At 46.4% G+C, this 19,372-nt stretch overlaps 1 protein-coding gene across 1 annotated transcript in view; it reads left to right on the forward strand.

Moving 5' to 3' along the window:
* Positions 1-18,899, forward strand: part of LOC119951581 (zinc finger protein 229-like) — an 80,357-nt gene extending 61,458 nt beyond the window's left edge. Inside the window, exon 4 of the mRNA XM_038774766.1 lies at positions 15,592-18,899. Coding sequence (XP_038630694.1) covers positions 15,592-16,373 — 782 coding nt within the window. The 3' untranslated portion in view covers positions 16,374-18,899. The remainder of the gene's footprint in view (positions 1-15,591) is intronic.
* Positions 18,900-19,372: the final 473 nt, after the last annotated feature.

Below are 19,372 nucleotides of genomic sequence, written 5' to 3' on the forward strand. Positions count from 1 at the left end.
CTTGAATATTTTCAGTGAACCATCCCCCCCTCACCTCACCCACCCACCCCCCGCCGACTCCACTGGTCCCTGCGATGAGAAATCCATGGACGAACAACCCTCTGAGGGAAGAGGTGACTGGAAATCACAACAGTACAATATTACAAAACCAGAAATAATAATAAATGTATTTTATTACAGAACCAGAAATAATATATCTAATCTGTACCATTTAAAAATAATGGACATGTCTCTGTCTGGTATTAATTTACTGTCCCCTTAAATGTCAGCCATCTCCTGGGGAAACCATCCCTGTAATTGTGAACATTAGGGAAGAGACCATCCTTTAATTTAGCCAGACAAATAAATGTGTCAAGCTGAGGGAGCAAAGGATGTCAATGTCTTTAAGAGAGAGAGAGAGAGACCTGGGCCAAGCTTTGCAGAGTCTGTACCCTCCCTGGATTCACTTCCTTTCCCTTCAGTTGCTGCAAGTGACCAATTGAAGGTCAGAATGAGAAAAGAAATGGAAAGGGGGAGAAAAGAAAGTGTTTTACTCACAGATTAAGTCTTACAACACCAGGTTAAAGTCCAACAGGTTTGTTTCAAACACGAGCTTTCGGAGCACGGCTCCTTCTTCAGGTGAATGGAAAGGCTTGTTCCAGAAATGTTTATATAGACACAGTCAGAGATGCCCCGGAATGCGAGCACCTGCAGGCAATCAAATCATCAAAGATGCAGAGAGAGAGGTAACTCCAGGTTAAAGAGGTGTGAATTGTCCCAAGCCAGTTCAGTCGGTAGGCCTCTGCAAGTCCAGGCTTGTTGGTGGGGGCCGAATGTAATGCGACATGAATCCCAGATCCCGGTTGAGTCCGCATTCATGCGTGCGGAACTTAGCTATAAGTTTTTGCTCAGCAATTTTGCGTTGTCGCGTCTCCTGAAGGCCTCCTTGTAGAATGCTGACCCGGAGATCAGAGGCTGAATGTCCTTGACTGCTGAAGTGTTCCCCAACTGGAAGGGAACAGTCCTGCCTGTTGATAGTCGCACGATGCCCGTTTATTCGATAAGACCATAAGACATAGGAGCGGAAGTAAGGCCATTCGGCCCATCGAGTCCACTCCACCATTCAACCATGGTTGATTTCAACTCCATTTACCCGCTCTCTCCCCATAGCCCTTAATTCCTCGAGAAATCAAGAATTTATCAATTTCTGTCTTAAAGACACTCAACGTCCCGGCCTCCACTGCCCTCTGTGGCAATGAATTCCACAGACCTACCACTCTCTGGCTGAAGAAATTTCTCCTCATCTCTGTTCTAAAGTGACTCCCTTTTATTCTAAGGCTGTGCCCCCGCGTCCTAGTCTCCCCTGCTAATGGAAACAACTTCCCTACGTCCATCCTATCCAAGCCATTCATTATCTTGTAAGTTTCTATTAGATCTCCCCTCAACCTCCTAAACTCCAATGAATATAATCCCACGATCCTCAGACGTTCATCGTATGTTAGGCCTACCATTCCTGGGATCATCCGTGTGAATCTCTGCTGGACCCGCTCCAGTGCCAGTATGTCCTTCCTGAGGTGTGGGGCCCAAAATTGCTCACAGTATTCTAAATGGGGCCTAACTAGTGCTTTATAAAGCCTCAGAAGTACATCCCTGCTTTTATATTCCAAGCCTCTTGAGATAAATGACAACATTACATTTGCCTTCTTAATTACGGACTCAACCTGCAAGTTTACCTTTAGAGAATCCTGGACTAGGACTCCCAAGTCCCTTTGCACTTTAGCATTATGAATTTTGTCACCGTTTAGAAAATAGTCCATGCCTCTATTCTTTTTTCCAAAGTGCAAGACCTCGCACTTGCCCACGTTGAATTTCATCAGCCACTTCTTGGACCATTCTCCTAAACTGTCTAAATCTTTCTGCAGCCTCCCCACCTCCTCAATACTACCTGCCCCTCCACCTATCTTTGTATCATCGGCAAACTTGGCCAGAATGCCCCCAGTCCCGTCATCTAGATCGTTAATATATAAAGAGAACAGCTGTGGCCCCAACACTGAACCCTGCGGGACACCACTTGTCACCGGTTGCCATTCCGAAAAAGAACCTTTTATCCCAACTCTCTGCCTTCTGTCTGACAGCCAATCGTCAATCCATGTTAGTACCTTGCCTCGAATACCATGGGCCCTTATTTTACTCAGCAGTCTCCCGTGAGGCACCTTGTCAAAGGCCTTTTGGAAGTCAAAATAGATAACATCCATTGGCTCTCCTTGGTCTAACCTATTTGTTATCTCTTCAAAGAACTCTAACAGGTTTGTCAGGCACGACCTCCCCTTACTAAATCCATGCTGACTTGTCCTAATCCGACCCTGCACTTCCAAGAATTTAGAAATCTCATCCTTAACGATGGATTCTAGAATTTTGCCAACAACCGAGGTTAGGCTAATTGGCCTATAATTTTCCATCTTTTTTCTTGTTCCTTTCTTGAACAGGGGGGTTACAACAGCGATTTTCCAATCCTCTGGGACTTTCCCTGATTCCAGTGACTTTTGAAAGATCATAACTAACGCCTCCACTATTTCTTCAGCTATCTCCTTTAGAACTCTAGGATGTAGCCCATCTGGGCCCGGAGATTTATCAATTTTCAGACCTTTTAGTTTCTCTAGCACCTTCTCCTTTGTGATGGCAACCATATTCAACTCTGCCCCCTGACTTTCCTGAATTGTTGGGATATTACTCATGTCTTCTACTGTGAAGACTGACGCAAAGTACTTATTAAGTTCCTCAGCTATTTCCTTGTCTCCCATCACTAGATTACCAGCGTCATTTTGGATCGGCCCAATGTCTACTTTTGCCTCCCGTTTGTTTTTAATGTATTTAAAGAAACTTTTACTATCATTCCTAATGTTACTGGCTAACCTACCTTCATATTTGATCCTCTCCTTCCTTATTTCTCTCTTTGTTATCCTCTGTTTGTTTTTGTAGCCTTCCCAATCTTCTGACTTCCCACTACTCTTTGCCACATTATAGGCTCTCTCTTTTGCCTTGATGCATTCCCTGACTTCCTTTGTCAGCCATGGCTGCCTAATCCTCCCTCTGATAACCTTTCTTTTCTTTGGGATGAACCTCTGCACTGTGTCCTCAATTACTCCCAGAAACTCCTGCCATTGCTGTTCTACTGTCTTTCCCACTAGGCTCTGCTTCCAGTCGATTTTCGTCAGTTCCTCCCTCATGTGCCTGTAATTACCTTTATTTAACTGTAAAACCTTTACATCTGATTCTACCTTCCTTCTTTCAAATTGCAGACTGAATTCTACCATATTATGATCACTGCTTCCCAAGTGTTCCCTTACTTTAAGATCTTTTATCAATTCTGGCTCATTACATAACACTAAGTCCAGAATAGCCTGTTCCCTCGTGGGCTCCATCACAAGCTGTTCCAAAAAGCCATCCTGTAAACATTCAATGAATTCCCTTTCTTTGGGTCCACTGGCAACATTATTTACCCAGTCCACCTGCATATTGAAGTCCCCCATGATCACTGTGACCTTGCCTTTCTGACATGCCCTTTCTATTTCGTGGTGCATTTTGTGCCCCTGGTCCTGACCACTGTCAGGAGGCCTGTACATAACTCCCATTATGGTTTTTTTGCCTTTGTGGTTCCTCAACTCTACCCACACAGACTCCACATCGTCTGACCCTATGTCGTTTAGTGCTATTGATTTAATTTCATTTCTAATTAACAAGGCAACCCCGCCCCCTCTACCCACCTCTCTGTCTTTTCGATAGGTTGTAAATCCCTGGATGTTTAACTGCCAGTCCTGAACCCCCTGCAACCACGTCTCTGTGATGCCTACCACATCATACCTGCCAGTCACAATCTGGGCCACAAGCTCATCTACCTTGTTCCGTACACTGTTCCGATTGATCATAATCAATCACTACCTCCTGTATCTTAACCAACTGAAACAATCCTATACATTAAACACAGTTTTAGTCCTGTTACATATTTCCGTTAGGCTGGCAGCCTGCATGAAGATTTCCTGGGCTCTCTGGCCAGGACTGTAAGCATCGAGCATGGATCTGTCAATCAGCCTAAATCAGCACCTTCAGGAGAATTGGGAGGGTGAATATTAGATACAATGGAGGGAGAGTGTGTGGGATGGAGATTTACAGCTTTTGGGAAATGAGAGAGGACCATAAAAACCAGAATGGTTTGTTCTGAAAATTTTTCCTGTACTGACAGTGATGTCTTTTGTAAACTCCTTTTAAGGATATCAGAAGAGGAAGAATTACAGACAGACATCTCAAACCAAACCTCTCGTCTCGATCTGACAGATTCACTCAATTCACCGAGACTTGAAAATCATCGGCCTTTGAATTGAGAACGTAAAAGGTTTGTCTGTTGTGCCTGCTTCAGATGGTTTTAACCATCAGTGTGACTGGAAAATCACCGAGACACACACATCTGAGTGAGAGTGTTCCAGAGCACCGACTGGGAAGAGCTTTCACCAGTTACACAAACTGAAAATAAACAGCAGGGAGAGACCGTACACGAGTTCTGTTTTTGAGCCTTCAACTGATTGTCCAACCTGGAGAGACACAAGGACACCAGCACCATGGAGAAACCATGGAAATGCCAGGACTGTGGGATGGGATTCAGATTCCCATCTGTACTGGAAACTCATCGACGCATTCACACTGGAGAAAGGCCATTCACCTGCTCTCAGTGTGGGAAGGGATTCACTAAGTTATCCGGCTTGCACAGGCACCAGCCAGTCCACGTTAGGGAGAAGCCATTCACCTGCTCCACATGTGGGAAGGGATTTAGTACTTCATCTGAACTGTGTACACACCAACAAATTCACACTGGGGAGAAACCATTCACCCACAGTGAGTGTGGGAAGGGATTTACTCAGGTATCCAATAAGCTGGGCCACACTGTCACTCACAGCAATGAGAGACCCTTTAAGTGCTCTGACTGTGGGAGCAGCTTCAAAAGGTCTCACAAACTGATGAACCATCAGTGCATTCACACTAGGGAGAGACCGTTCAGCTGCTCTCACTGTACGAAGAGGTTTCAGCACTCATCCCATCTGCTGACACACCAGCTCCTGCACACCGGAGAGAGGCTGTTCACCTGCTCTCAGTGTAGAAAGGAATTCACTCAAATAAGCAACCTGCGGAGACATGAGCGAATTCACACTGGGGAGAGGCCATTTACTTGCTCTGATTGTGGGAAAGGATTCACTCGGATATCCCACCTACAGACACACCAGCGAATTCACACTGGAGAGAGGCCATTCACCTGCCCTGACTGTGGGACAGGATTCACCCGGTTATCCCACCTGCAGGCACACCAGCGAGTTCACACGGGGGGAGGCCATTCACCTGCTCTGACTGTGGAAAGAGATTCATTCAGCTCCCCAATCTGCAGGCACACCAGCGAGTTCACACTGGGGAGAGACCATTCACCTGCTCTGAGTGTGGGAAGGGGATTCCCTCTCTTAGCCACGTTGCAGGCACACCAGCGTCTTCACACTGGGGAGAGGCCATTCACATGCACCGTGTGTGGGAAGGGATTCACTCGGTCAACACTTCTGTTGAGACACCAACAAGTTCACGAGTGATGACAGAGGTTGGATTCTGCTGTTATTGCTGCCTGTTAATCACATCCAGGACTGAACCATGTTCATTCTGACACTTGGTGAAAGTGGGAGGGTCGGAGGGTTTCTTACTGCTGGACTGGCTGGTCTCACGACTTTGCTTCCAGTGGGCTGATGCTCTTTGAGACTGGGAGAGCATATTTCCACTGAAATGATCCACAAAAGCTGATGAAAGACATTTATTTTATCCTGAATAATAAATAGTGTTTCTCCCCCCACTACAGGTAGATCTAAATTAAATACAGAAAGACCTGGAAAACGCAACAGGTCTGGTAGCATCTGTGAGAGAGAAACAGAGTTAACGTTTCATGTCCAATGTAACTCTACTTCAGAACTAAAGAGAGGGAGAAATGTGATGGGTTTGATGCTGGTGAGAAAGGGGGAGGGTCAGGTAGAACAAAAGAGAAAGTCAGGGATTGGTTGGAGGGTGGGTGAGATTAAATGACGAAAGTGTCCTGGAATGACTTCCAGTGGAGGCCATGAATTTATCGGCCGCACACAACGTGGCTCCTGCTTGGAAGCTTGGGTTTTGGCCCTTTCTGCCCGGTTAATGGGGACTTAGTTTGTAAAAAATGCAGAATAGGTGGAGGGAGTTGGTTTCTCCTCCAAAGCGGAATATCAGCAGTTACAACACCTGGCAAAAGTCGAGTAAAGCCTTGGCTTGAGATGGAGGATGTGTGGTGCAGCAACTGAGAGTTTGGCGGAGTTGGAGGGTGTTTCAGCAGCATTAGAAAGAGATGCAAGAGGACTGGTCCAGGGCGATTGAGGAAGCAGCAGCCCCTCTTCGTGGGACTTTGGAGCGGGTGGAGAAGCACCTTGAGTCCAAAGGTGCGATGATCCGAGAGGGGAAAGGACTATGTTGGATCCCAGTGATCAGATCGTGTTGCTGGAGGCAGAGATAGTGATGCTGGGAGAGGCCTGTAAGGTGCTGAGGGGAAAGGTGGACAACCAGGAGAATCAATCCAGGCGACAGAACCTGTGAATTGTAGATCAGAGGAAGGAGTGGAGGGAACGAGTACAACGGGCTATGTATTAAAAATGTTCACGAAGCTGGTTGAGGAGGGGGTTTTCGTTAAGGCACTGGAGGTGGATCGGGCCCCCGATCATTACAACGGAGGCCGAGAGCTGGGGAGCCGCTGTGGGCAGTGATCGGCCGGATGCACAAGTTCCAGGAGAAGGAGAGGATTCTGAGTGGGTGAGGTTGACGTGAGACGAGGTGGGTGAGGTTGACGTGAGACAAGCTGGGAGGGAATCTGATCCGGATCTACCAGGACATTGGGGCCGACCTGGCCAAATGACAGGCGGGTTTTAACAGGGCCCAGGCGGCGCTCTTTCAGCCAAGGTCCGGTTTGGGGTGTTGTCCCCGGACAAACTCTGGGTGACTTTCACAAGAGCAAAGGACATTATTTTACGATGCCAGAGGAAGCGGATGACTTAGTCAAGGAGCATGGGTTGGGGGAGGACTAATGGTAGGATCTGTTCTGTCTCGATGTGTATATACAAGTTTTGTAAATGTTGTGTTGTTTTTTGCATTTGTGACTCGGGCTCGTATGGCTGGGTTCTTCCTCGAGGTTGAGCACAGATGTGAGAGGTACAGGAGAGGGCCTGTCAATCATGTTCACATGTTTTTGGTGTGCCCAAAGTTGGGGGATTCTGACCATTGATTTCTGAGACCCTGCCGGAATTGTGGGGGTGACGATGACGCCGTGCCCTTTGGTGGGGCTTTCTGGTGTTTCAAATCTGCCAGAGCTGCTGGAGGGGAAAGGGGGTCTTCACCACTATGATTACCCGGCGGCGAATCTCACTGATTTCCCGGCAGCGAATCTCACTGATTGCCCGGCAGCGAATCTCACTGATTGCCCGGCAGCGAATCTCACTGATTGCCCGGCAGCGAATCTCACTGATTGCCCGGCAGCGAATCTCACTGGGTTGGAGGTCGGTCGTCCCACCAAAGGTATCGGCATGGTTGGGGGATTTGGCGGAATTTCTGCAGTTGGAGAAGACTAATTACTCCGAGGGTGAAGAGGGTTCTGCGTAAGACAGAGTGTCTTTCTGTCTCTATTTGCGGATCGGGTAGTTTAGGGAAGAAAAGGGGGGGAAATGACAACTGTTTGAAAGCCAATGGTATTTGGTTGTTTGTTTGTATAATTGATTGTGTTTGGAATAAAATACAGATATTAAAACCTCAAACTAAAAGTCTAATGATCTTGTCCATTGTTGGTAGTAAAACCCATCTGGTTTAATAATTCCCTTTAGGGAAGGAAATCTGCCTCCTTACCTGGTCTGGACTACATGTGACTCCAGATCCACAGCAATGTGGTTGACTCTGAAATGGCCGAGCACAAAGTTTTAAGAATCCGCAAGGATGTTTATTCCATAGAATGGAATTCTACAGTGAGGAGGGAACCATTCGGCCCATCAAGTCTGCACGGACCCCACCAAGAGCAGCTACCTCAGTCTATTCCCCCGCCATATCCCCATAAACCCACTTAACCTGCATATCTTTGGACTGTGGGAGGACACCGGAGTGATGGAGGAAACCCATGCAGACACAGGGAGAATGTGCAAACTCCACACAGACAGTCACCCAAGGCTGGAATTGAACCCAGGTCCCTGGCACTGTGAGGCAGGAGTGATATTATAAATGAAACCGGACTATTTGTGTGCCAAACATCAAAAGCAGCAATCAATAGACAGAGCTAAACGATCCAACAACCAATGGGTCAGATCTGAGCTCTGCAGTCCTGCAAGTAACTTTGAGCCATACAAATGCCAGGCAATGACCACCTCCCTTCTGAGAGAATCTAACCACCTCCCCTTGACATTCAATGGCATTACCATTGCTGAATTCCCCACTATCAACATCTTGGGGGTTACCATTAACCAGAAACTGAACTGGACTAGCCATATAAATACTGTGGCTACAAGAGTAGGTCAGAGGCTGGAAATCCTGCTGTGAGTCACCCACCTCCTAACTCCTGAAAGTCTGTCCATTATCTAGAGGTCCAGAGTGTGATGGATCACTCTCCAGTTACCTGGATGAGTGCATCTCCAAAATTAAAGAATCACACACACTTCATGTGTCAAAAATAAAATCTCACCTCTCCCTCTGCCTCCTTTGCCAATTACCTTGGAGGGACTCCCTTTCTGTTAAAAATGTCTGTCAGGGATGGCACGGCGGTGCAGTGGTTAGCACTGCTGCCTCATGGCGTTGAGGGCCCATGTTCGATCCCGGCTCTGGGTCATTGTCCGTGTGGAGTTTGCACATTCTCCCCGTGTCTCTGGGTCTCATCCCCACAACCCAAAAATGTGCAGGATAGGTGGATTGGCTATGCTAAATTGCCCCTTAATTGGATAAAACCTAATTTGGTACTCTAAATTTATTTTTAAAAAGAGCCTGTCAACCCCTCTCACCCACTTTCCCTAAAATGCATCAATCTAATCATGAAAAGTCCAAAAAATCAACATTTTAATAATAAATGTTAATGAAATAAACAAGGTGAGAAAGAAAAAATGACTTGCGGATCAAAGACAACCAGAGTAAAAGATGTTCACAATGTTCAGGATCCAAATGGTTTCTCTTTGGTTCCTCTGTACCCTGTTCCCGTGACTCCCTGCTTTGGACACGGGCACTGAACCCTGTGGGTCACGATACCATAACCCCCCCCCCCACATCGTCCCAAACCTTGTGATCTGATTGGTAGAGCCCCATTTCACAGTCCATCCTCCAGCACCTTCCTGTCTCTCTGTTAGTGAGGTGCCCATGGCAGGGTGAGAGGAGGATACATTAGGGTTACAATCAATAGGGAGTGTGCGGGAGAACAGTGATTTATAGTTTGAGAAGGAAAAGGATGTTCTCTGATGACTGGAATTGTCAGTTCTGGATTTCTGCCCTTTGCTTACAGCGATGTCCTTTTATAATCTCCTTTCCCAGGCGATGAGTAGAGAGGTTTTGCAGACAGGAAAAACAAACCAAACATCCCTATTCTGAGCTGTCATAGAGGAATCATGGAATTAACAGTGCAGAAGGAGACCATTTGGCCATCGAGTCTGCAACGGCTCTTGGAAAGAGCACCCTACTTAAGCCCGTGCCTCCACCTTACCCCAGTAACCCCAGCTAATCTTTTTTAGACACTAAGGGCAATTTATCATGACCAATCCACCTAACCTGCACATCTTTGGACTGTGGGAGGAAACTGGAGCACCCGGAGGAAACCCATGCAGATATGGGGAGAACGTGCAGACTCCACACTGACAGTTACCCAAGCCGGGAATTGAACCTGGGACCCTGGAGCTGTGAAGCAACTGTGCTAACCACTGTCCTACCATCCTTTTAGATTGGACACTAGACTAGTCAGTAAAAAAAATAAGTAATGAAATTGAATTCAGACACAGATCTGCATGAACTGGCCCCACTTTGTTCACACATTAACAGAGTAATCACTGTATTTGAATCAATGTTATTCACTTTTGGAATTGAATGAATCAAGGGTCAGATTAACTATATCACCCCCAGTATCAGATAGGTCTGTTTAATACAGAACAGGATTAAACCCAGTGTCCAATATTAGAGGTCTCTGTGGCTGTTGGATGCCTGGTTTCACTGTACAGCTGACAAGCCCACAGCTTCAGTGAACCCGTCTACCCAGGATCTGTTCCTAATCCACATCGCCACATATTACCTGGTTAGCTATTTATATATGGTCATCATGGTCAGACAGCTAACACAAAGCTCAACCAGAAACTATGGTTCTTCTTTCTACTGATTCCAGCTCCTTCAAGGAGTGACGGCATCTCCAGCCCTCAGCTCTGTTGCTGGGCAGTCATTGACATGAGCAATAGAGAGACAGAAGTTGCCTGAGGCTTAATGGGAAGTTGAAACTTGTAGCTCGAAATCAACTGTGTAAGATTTCTGAAAAGATCAGTAACTTTAAAAGATAAATTCTAAACCCAGTGAACAAATTAAAGAGTCATAAGGCAAAAATTTCACGTTTTATGCCTTTTACTGCAAAAAACTAGAAGCAACAATGCCTGAACACTATTTTTATTAGGAATATATCTCTTAAACTATAAATAGGTTTTGCCCCTTTACTTTTTTTTAATTTTAGAGTACCCAATTTATTTTTTCCAATTAAGGGGCAATTTAGCATTGCCAATTCACCTACCCTGCACATCTTTGGGTTGTGCGGGTGAAACCCACGCAAACACGGAGTGAATGTGCAAACTCCATATGGACAGAGACCCAGAGCTGGGATCGAACCTGGGACCTCGGTGCTGTGAGGCAGCAGCACTAACCACTGTGCTGCCACTTTGCCCTTTTACTTTAATGTGGTCATGCCGGCGTTGGACTGGGGTGAGCACAGTAAGAAGAAGTCTTACAACACCAGGTTAAAGTCCAACAGGTTTGTTTCGAATCACTAGCTTTCGGAGCACAGCTCCTTCCTCAGGTGAATGAAGAGGTGGGTTCGAGAAACATATACATAGACAAAGTCAATGTTGCAAGACGATACTTTTGAATGCAAGTCTTTTCAGGTAATTAAGTCTTTACAGGTCCATACGGAGTGACTGGAGAGAGGGATAATCACAGGTTAAAGAGGTGTGAATTGTCTCAACCTAGGACAGTTGGTAGAATTTTGCAAGCCCAGGCCAGATGGGGGGGGGGGGGGGGGGGGGGGGGGGTGGTGAATGTAATGCGACATGAAACCAAGGTCCCGGTCAAGGCTGTACTCGTGTGCGGAACTTGGCAATAAGTTTCTGCTCGGCGATTCTGCACTGTTGCACGTCCTGAAGGCTGCCTTGGAGAGGCTACTCCCACTTAATAATAATAATAATAATAATAATCTTTATTTTTGTCACAAGTAGGCTCACATTAACACTGCAATGGGGCAGCACGGCGGCGCAGTGGTTAGCACTGCCGCTTCATGGCACCGAGGTACCAGGTTCGATCCCGGATCTGGGTGACTGTCCGTGCGGAGTTTGCACATTCTCCCCATGTTTGCATGGGTTTTGCCCCCACAACCCAAAGATGTGCAGCCTAGGTGGATTGGCCATGCTAAATTGCCCCTTAATTGGAAAAAATGAATTGGGTACTTTAAATCTTTTTTAAAAACACGGCAATGAAGTTACTGTGAAACTCCCTGAGTTGCCACATTCTGGCGCCTGTTAGGGTACACAGGAGAATTCAGAATGTTCAATTCACCTAACAGCATGTCTTTCAGGCATTCTAGAACGAGAGGTAATAGTCTGAGGATAAGATGGGCAGCATGATAGCACAGTGGTTAGCACAGTTGCTTCACATCTCCAGGGTCCCATGTTCGGTTCTGGCTTGGGTCACTGGCTGTGTGGAGTCTGCATGTTCTCCCTGTGTCTTCGTAGGTTTTGTACGTGTGCTCCGGTTTCTTCCCACAGTCCAAAGATGTGCAGGTTAGGTGAATTGGCCATGATAAAAGGTGAGCACAGTAAGAAGTCTTACAACACCAGGTTAAAGTCCAACAGGTTTGTTTCAAACACGAGCTTTCGCAGCGCAGCTCCTTCCTCAGGTGAATGGAGAGGTATAATGGAAAGACATACCTCTCCATTCACCTGAGGAAGGAGCTGTGCTCCGAAAGCTCGTGTTTGAAACAAACCTGTTGGACTTTAACCTGGTGTTGGAAGACTTCTTACTGTGCTCACCCCAGTCCAACGCTGGGGTCTCCACATCATGATAAAAGGTAGATTGGCCATTACAAATTGGCCTCAGTGTCCAAAAAGGTTAGGTGGGTTTACTGGGCTGGGGTGGGGCGCTCTTTCCAGGGGCTGGTGCCGATTCGATGGGCTCAATGGCCTCCTGCAGTGTAAATTCTATGATTCCACCGCATGCTTCGGTTTCCTCCCACAAGCCCCGAAAGACGTGCTATTAGATAATTTGGACATTCTGAATTCTCCCTGTGCCCGAGCAGTCGCCAAAATGTGGAGAGTTGGGCTTTTCAGAGTAACTTCATTGCAGTGTAAATGTAAGCCTACTTGTGACAATAAAGATTATTTTTAAAAAGAGGTAACAAATTCTAAAGAGTTGAGGATAAACTGCTTCTTCAAAGGTTTGTGAATCTGTGGCATTCACTACCCCAGAGTGCAGTGGAGCTGGGACAGTGAGTAAATTTAGGGAGTAGTGAGACAGATTTTTAATCGGGTTGAAGGGTTACACATGGTGGGCCAAATGGCCAAACTCTGCTCCTGTATCTTGTGACCTTCTGAAAGGGGGAGACATTAATTTGCTCCCAGATGTTGCCCAGAGGAGGAAGTTTTAGTCTAAAACTCATTGTCCAACCTCCACATTGTGACATCACAAAGGAGCTCGTCCTCTAAATCAACCAATAGGAATAAGTCCGCTCCGCGGTGACGTCACCGCCCAGCGCGCAGAGGCGGGAGCCCCGCCCCCACGTATTATTCACCTTTCCTCAAATATCCTCGAGACAAGGTTTCCAGGCAACCGGCTGACAGTTCCGGCCGTCGTGATCTTCCCCTCCCTTGACCCGGGACTGTGCAAATCTGAGGGAAGTGGAAGCCGCGCATGTGCAGGGGACCTCACTTCCGCTGACCTTACCCCTGAGGTCTTGACCAATAGGTGGATTGGAGAACCGGAAGGACTCTGCTTCTCCGCCAATCAGAGCTCCCCCATTGTCTCAATGCGGAAGCTGGACATGGAGGTTTGTGCCGGGCAAAGCTGTTGTTCCTCCAACCCTGAATGAGCTTGAGCTGAACACAGACTGAAACCTCCTCCTGTCTCCAACATCTGTGAGTGAAACACTTTCTTTTCTCCCCCTTTCCATTACTTTTCTCATTCTCACATTTAATTGGTCACTCCTCGGCCCAATCATCTTTAGCTGCTTCATCAATGACCTCCCTTTCATCATAAGGTGAGAAGTGGGGATGTTTGCGGATGACACAATGTTCAGCACCATTCGTGACTCCTCAGATAATAAAGCAGTCCATGTCCAAATGCAGCATTACCTGGACAGTATCCAGATGTGGGCTGATAAGTGGCAAGTTACATTTGTGCTACTCAAGTGCCAGGCAATGACCATCTCCTACAAAGGAGGATCTAACCACCGCCCCTTGACATTCAGTAGCATTAGCATCGCTGAATCCTCCACAACCAATATCCTGAGGGTGACCATTGATCAGAAACTGAACTGGACTAGCCATATTAATACAGTGGACACCAGGGCAGGTCAAAGACTACAGTGAGTAATGCTGTACCCTGCCAGTAATCCTGACCCCCAAAGCCTGTCCACCATATACAAGGCACAAGTTAGGCATGTAATAGAATAATCACCACTTGCCTGGTTGAGTGCAGCTCCAACAACACTCAAGATGCTACGCTACACCATCCAGAACAAAGCAGCCTGGTTGACTATTTCCCATTCCACGAATATTCAAACCCTCCACCACTGACGAACAGTAGCAGCCATCTATACCATCGACAATGTGCACTGCAGTAACTCACCAAGGTTCCTCAGACAGCACCTTCCAAACCCAGGACCACTAATATCTAGAAGGACAAGAGCAGCAGATACCTGGGAACCCCACTACCTGGAGGTTCACCTCCAAATCACTCACCAGACGGACTTGGAAATATATCGCCCTTCCTTCATTGTTGCTGGGGCGACATCCTGGAACTCCTTCCCTGACAGCGCAGGGGATGTACCTACACCTCAAGGACTGCAGCGGTTCAAGAAAGCAACTCATCACTCCATTCTGAAGGGCAACTAGGGATGGGCAATAAATGCCGGCTGAACCAGCGACTCTCACACCCAGTAACTGAATTTTTTTTAATGTTATATCGGACAGAGATATGTCTTGTGTTGTTATCTGGAATATTAGATATATTATTGATGGTTCTGTAACAAAATACATGTATTATCAGTTCTAGTTCTGTAATATAGTATTGTACCTACATTATGTATTTCCAGTCATACAGTCATTGCAGCACTGACAGAATCCATTTGGTAACTCAAGTCAATGCTGACTCTCTGTCCAGCAATCCAGTCAGTCCCATTCCCCCTCGATATCGCTGTTCACCTGAAAGCTTATTTTCTTCATATTTTATTTTGAATTATTGATCATCTCGACTTCCACAACCTTTGTGGGCAGTGGGTTCCTGCTCATGACCATTCCATGACTAAATAAAATTCTTCCTCAGAATCTCCCCATCTCTAATCAGTGAATATACTTAGATGGAGATTCTCTACTCTTGTACAGGTTGTAATGAGTTTAGATTTGTTGATCAGCATCAATCAGCACCTTCATGAGAATTGGGTGGGGCAGGAAGTGAATCCAATCTGTATATTACACATATCTATCATCCAGTAACATAGACATATATCTGTCTGGCAGCCTCTGTGTCCAGGACAGGAAGCAGTGAGCATTGATCTGCCAATGAGCCTGATTCAGTGCCTTCAGGAGAATTGGGAGGGTGAATATTAGATACAGCAGAGTGAGAATGGAGGGAGAACATGTGGAATGGAGATTTAGAGCATTTGAGGGAAAGGGAGAGAGCAAACAATGTTCGATAGAAACTAGAATTGTCTGTTCTAAATTTATATCCTGTACTGACAGTGATGATTTTTGTAAAATCTTTTTGCAGGAAGTTAGAACGAGAGGAGTTTGATGTGGATCCCTCAAACTAAATATCACGTCAAGAACTGACTGATTCACTCAATTCTTGGGAACCAAATATCATCGGCCTTTGAATCCAGAAGGAGAGATGTTTCTCTATTCTGTCTGCTTCAAGAGATTTTAAACATCAGTGTGTCTGGAAAAGCACTGAGACACACACACCCGTGTGAGACTGTTACAGAGCACTGACTGTGGAAAGAGCTTTAATCAGTTATACAGCCTGAAAAGTACTACATCATTCACAGCAGGGAGAGACTGTATTGGTGTTCTGTGTGTGGACGAGGCTTCAACTGATCATTCAATGTGGTGAGACGTAAGATCATGGAGAAACCATGGAAATGTGAGGACTGTGGGAAGGGATTCAAAGGCCCGTACGCGCTGGAATGGCATCAACGCAGTCACACTGGAGAGAGGCTGTTCACCTGCTCTGTGTGTGGGAAGGGATTCAGAGACCCGCACGAGCTGGAAAGGCATCAACGCAGTCACACTGGAGAGAAGCCATTCACCTGCACTCAGTGTGAAAAGGGATTCACTGATATAGGGAACCTGCGGAGACACGAACGTGTTCACACTGGGGAGAGGCCATTCACCTGCTCTGACTGTGGGAAGGAATTCACTCAGTTATCCCACCTGCAGAGACACCAGCGAGTTCATACTGGAGAGAGGCCTTTCACCTGCAATGTGTGTGATAAGGGATTCACTCGGTTACCCCACCTGCAGACACACCAGCGAGTTCACACCGGGGAGAAGCCATTCATCTGCTCTGTGTGTGATAAGGGATTCACTCAATTATCCAACCTGCTGAGCCACAATGTCACTCACACCAAGAACAGGCCATTTAAATGCTCTGACTGCAGGAAGGGTTTCAAAAGCTCTCAGCTACTGCTGTCCCACCAGCGCATTCACACGGGGGAGAGACCGTTCAGCTGCTCTCACTGCACAAAGAGCTTTAGAACCTCATCCAACCTGATCAAACACGCGCGAGGTCACACCGGGGAGAGGCCATTCACCTCTCCGACTGGGAAAAGATTCACTCGGTCATCACTTGCTGAGCCACACTGTCACTCACACCAATGAGAGACCCTTTAAATGCTCTGACTGTGGGAGTGGGTTTAAAAGCTCTCGGGTACTGATGGAACACCAGCGCATTCACTCTGAGGAGAGACTGTTCAGCTGCTCTCACTGCACAAAGACATTTAGAACGTCATCCACATTGCGGAGACACCAGCGAGTTCACCTGCTCTGGTTGTGGGAAGAGATTCCGTGGTTCATCTGCCCTATTGACACACTAGCGAGTCCACACTGGAAAGAAGCCATTCACCTGCTCTCACTGTGGGGAGGGATTCACTCAGTCATCGAACATGCTGAGACACCAAAGGGTTCACAAGTGATGACGGTTTAGATTCTGCTGTTATTCCTGCTGTTAATCACATCCAGGACTGAACCTGGAGTGGGTGGAGGAATTTGTCATCACATCAACTGAAGCAGAATACCCGGAGGACTTATTCTTCGTGGCCGGGGACTTCAACCAGGCCAACCTCAAGTGTACTTCCAAAGTTCCACCAACACATCTCCTGTTCCGACAGGGGCCCCAAAATCCTTGACCACTGCTACACAAACATCAAGGACGCCTCTCGATCTATCCCCCAACCACACTTCGGAAAATCGGACCACAAGATGGCGCTCCTTCTCCCGGCACATAAGCAGAAACTTAAGCGGAGAATCCGGTTAAGACGGTTGTGCAATGCTGGTCCAAGGCAACAGAAGAGCTTCAAAGCGACTGCTTGGAGTCAGTGGACTGGTCCATATTCAAGAACTCAGCAGCCAACCTAAACAAGTTTGCCAGCACCATCACAGACTTCATCAGTAAATGTTTAGAAGATTGTGTGTCAAAGAAGGTAGTATGTACGTTACCCAACCAGAAACAATGGTTTAATGGGAGTTCACTCACTACGGGAGGCCACATCTGAGCAGTTCAAGACAGGCGACCCTGACCTAATCAAGAGATCTAGGTATGACCTCCGCAAAGCCATCACAGACTCCAAGAGACAATACCAGACTAAGCTAGAATCACAGACTATGACATGGACTCTCATTGGTTGTGGCAAGGCTTAAACAACATAATGGGGAGATTGGGGCGAGAGCGCGCATGGGGTAGCCTCGTCTTTCGGGAGCTCGGCCGAGGCCCACATGTTTTATCTTCAACCTGGGACATCATCTCACCTGAGATTGCACCACTAAAAGCAAGTCAAGTACACCAGGCATGACGACGATGAATTTTACCATGACTGTTTGAACATACTTGATGGACTGCCTAGCGTTTTGCCTGCTTTACCTTGTTCACGTCCATTGTGTTAATAGGTATAAATTGCACTCTTTTAAACTTAATTACATGATTTACCTTTTAGCATTCTAATATGCAATGGCCTTGTGGAATAGGAGTTGGCCATTCGACTTCTTGAGCGTACACTGCCGTTCTGTAGATCATAGCTGATCTGTACCTGCTTTAGTTCTGGTGTCTCTCTCATTTCTGCTTGGTACATATGCCGCTTGTTGAGCTGGGCAGTGCCTTTAAGGTTGACAAGCAGCCATAGACACGTGCATCTTAAAGGGAACATTGTGCAAGGCATGTTTGTTCTCTGCATGGTACATTTGAGTGTTGAGCAACAGTGCACCCATAGAAGGAATATTGCTTATTTCTACAGTCCTTTAATACCCTTGCCTAACAATATTATATTGATCTTAGTTTTAAGAATTTCACCAGCATCCAAAATATTTTGGGAAATAGTGTTCCAGATTTCCCCTACCCTTTCCTGGTTTTGACCTTAACTTGCCTGGCTTCAATTTCAAAATTGTGCCCCTTTGTTCCCCCAGCAGCGGACATAGTTTCTCTATATCAAATGACATTATCTTGATTAAATCACCCATGAAGCTTCTAAACTCAAAGAAATACAAAACCAGCCTTATGCAACCTGCCTCCTAATTTAACCCTTTAAGCATCTGTATATTTTTGGTGAGCTTCTGCACCTTCACTTGTTTCTTATTTCACCGAACAAGAACCAGGACAACTTGATCCATCACCTCCCAAATTCTTTTCCAACTGCTTCGAGATATCCCTTTCCCTGGCAGTAAGTAGGCAGCACACCCTTCTGAACTTTTATTTATGTTTGCAGAGCACGGTATCCCCATATATTTGAATTTTCTATACTATACACCGAGTCTGCTTCTCTACTCTATGGACTACCTTCTGCTTGCAGTGCCATCTCATAAACTTTCTCCTTATCGTAACAGTTATGAAGTATATTGTTGCAGTTGGACTGGGCCGGTGTCTGCAAGGCCTGTATTTTCCCTCGTGCTCAGCCAGCCCAGCTGATGGACAGTCACAGTTCTCCCCTTTCCTGCACTTGTTCTTTCCTTTGAGGTGTCGCTGTAACTCTGGCGAGAACTCCACAGAAGTTCTTTGCCCTCCCATATATAAATATGTATATTAATGTCTCTACCTTACACAACTTTTAAAAAGTCTTTAAGATAGATGTTTAATTTTCGTTGTTTTATTTTGTGATGTTTGAGTGATTAAAGCTAATTATTAATGAAGCTGTTGAATTTAGTGAATACAATGATTTGTATCTTGTATTATCTAAACAGCCTGAGTTATGAAGTATATGAATTAAATGTCATGATCGGTAACTTAAAAAAGCAACAAAATAATGGGCTACAAAGTAAAGCCGAGTAGAATCTTCAGCAACAGCGCAGTCCTCCCCAACAAACTCGATGCATTCGATGCTTATTTCGAGCAGGAAACCAACAAACTGCTCCAGGAGCCTTGGACCCATACCCACCGTCACAGCCTCCAAAGTCAGATTGGCCTTCTTCATAGTGAACCCCCGGAAAGCAACAGGTCCTGACGGGATCCCTGGTCGTGCACTGAGATCCTCTGCGGACCAATTGGCAGGTGTGTTCCTGCGGACATCCTCAACCTCTCCCTACTCCGTTCCAAGGTTGCCACCTGCTTCAAGAAGACCCCCATTATACCGGGGCCAAAGGAGAACCAGGCAACGTGCCTCAATGAACACCGT

This window comes from Scyliorhinus canicula, chromosome 17, assembly GCF_902713615.1.
Source record: "Scyliorhinus canicula chromosome 17, sScyCan1.1, whole genome shotgun sequence".
Classification (NCBI taxonomy): Eukaryota; Metazoa; Chordata; class Chondrichthyes; order Carcharhiniformes; family Scyliorhinidae; genus Scyliorhinus; species Scyliorhinus canicula.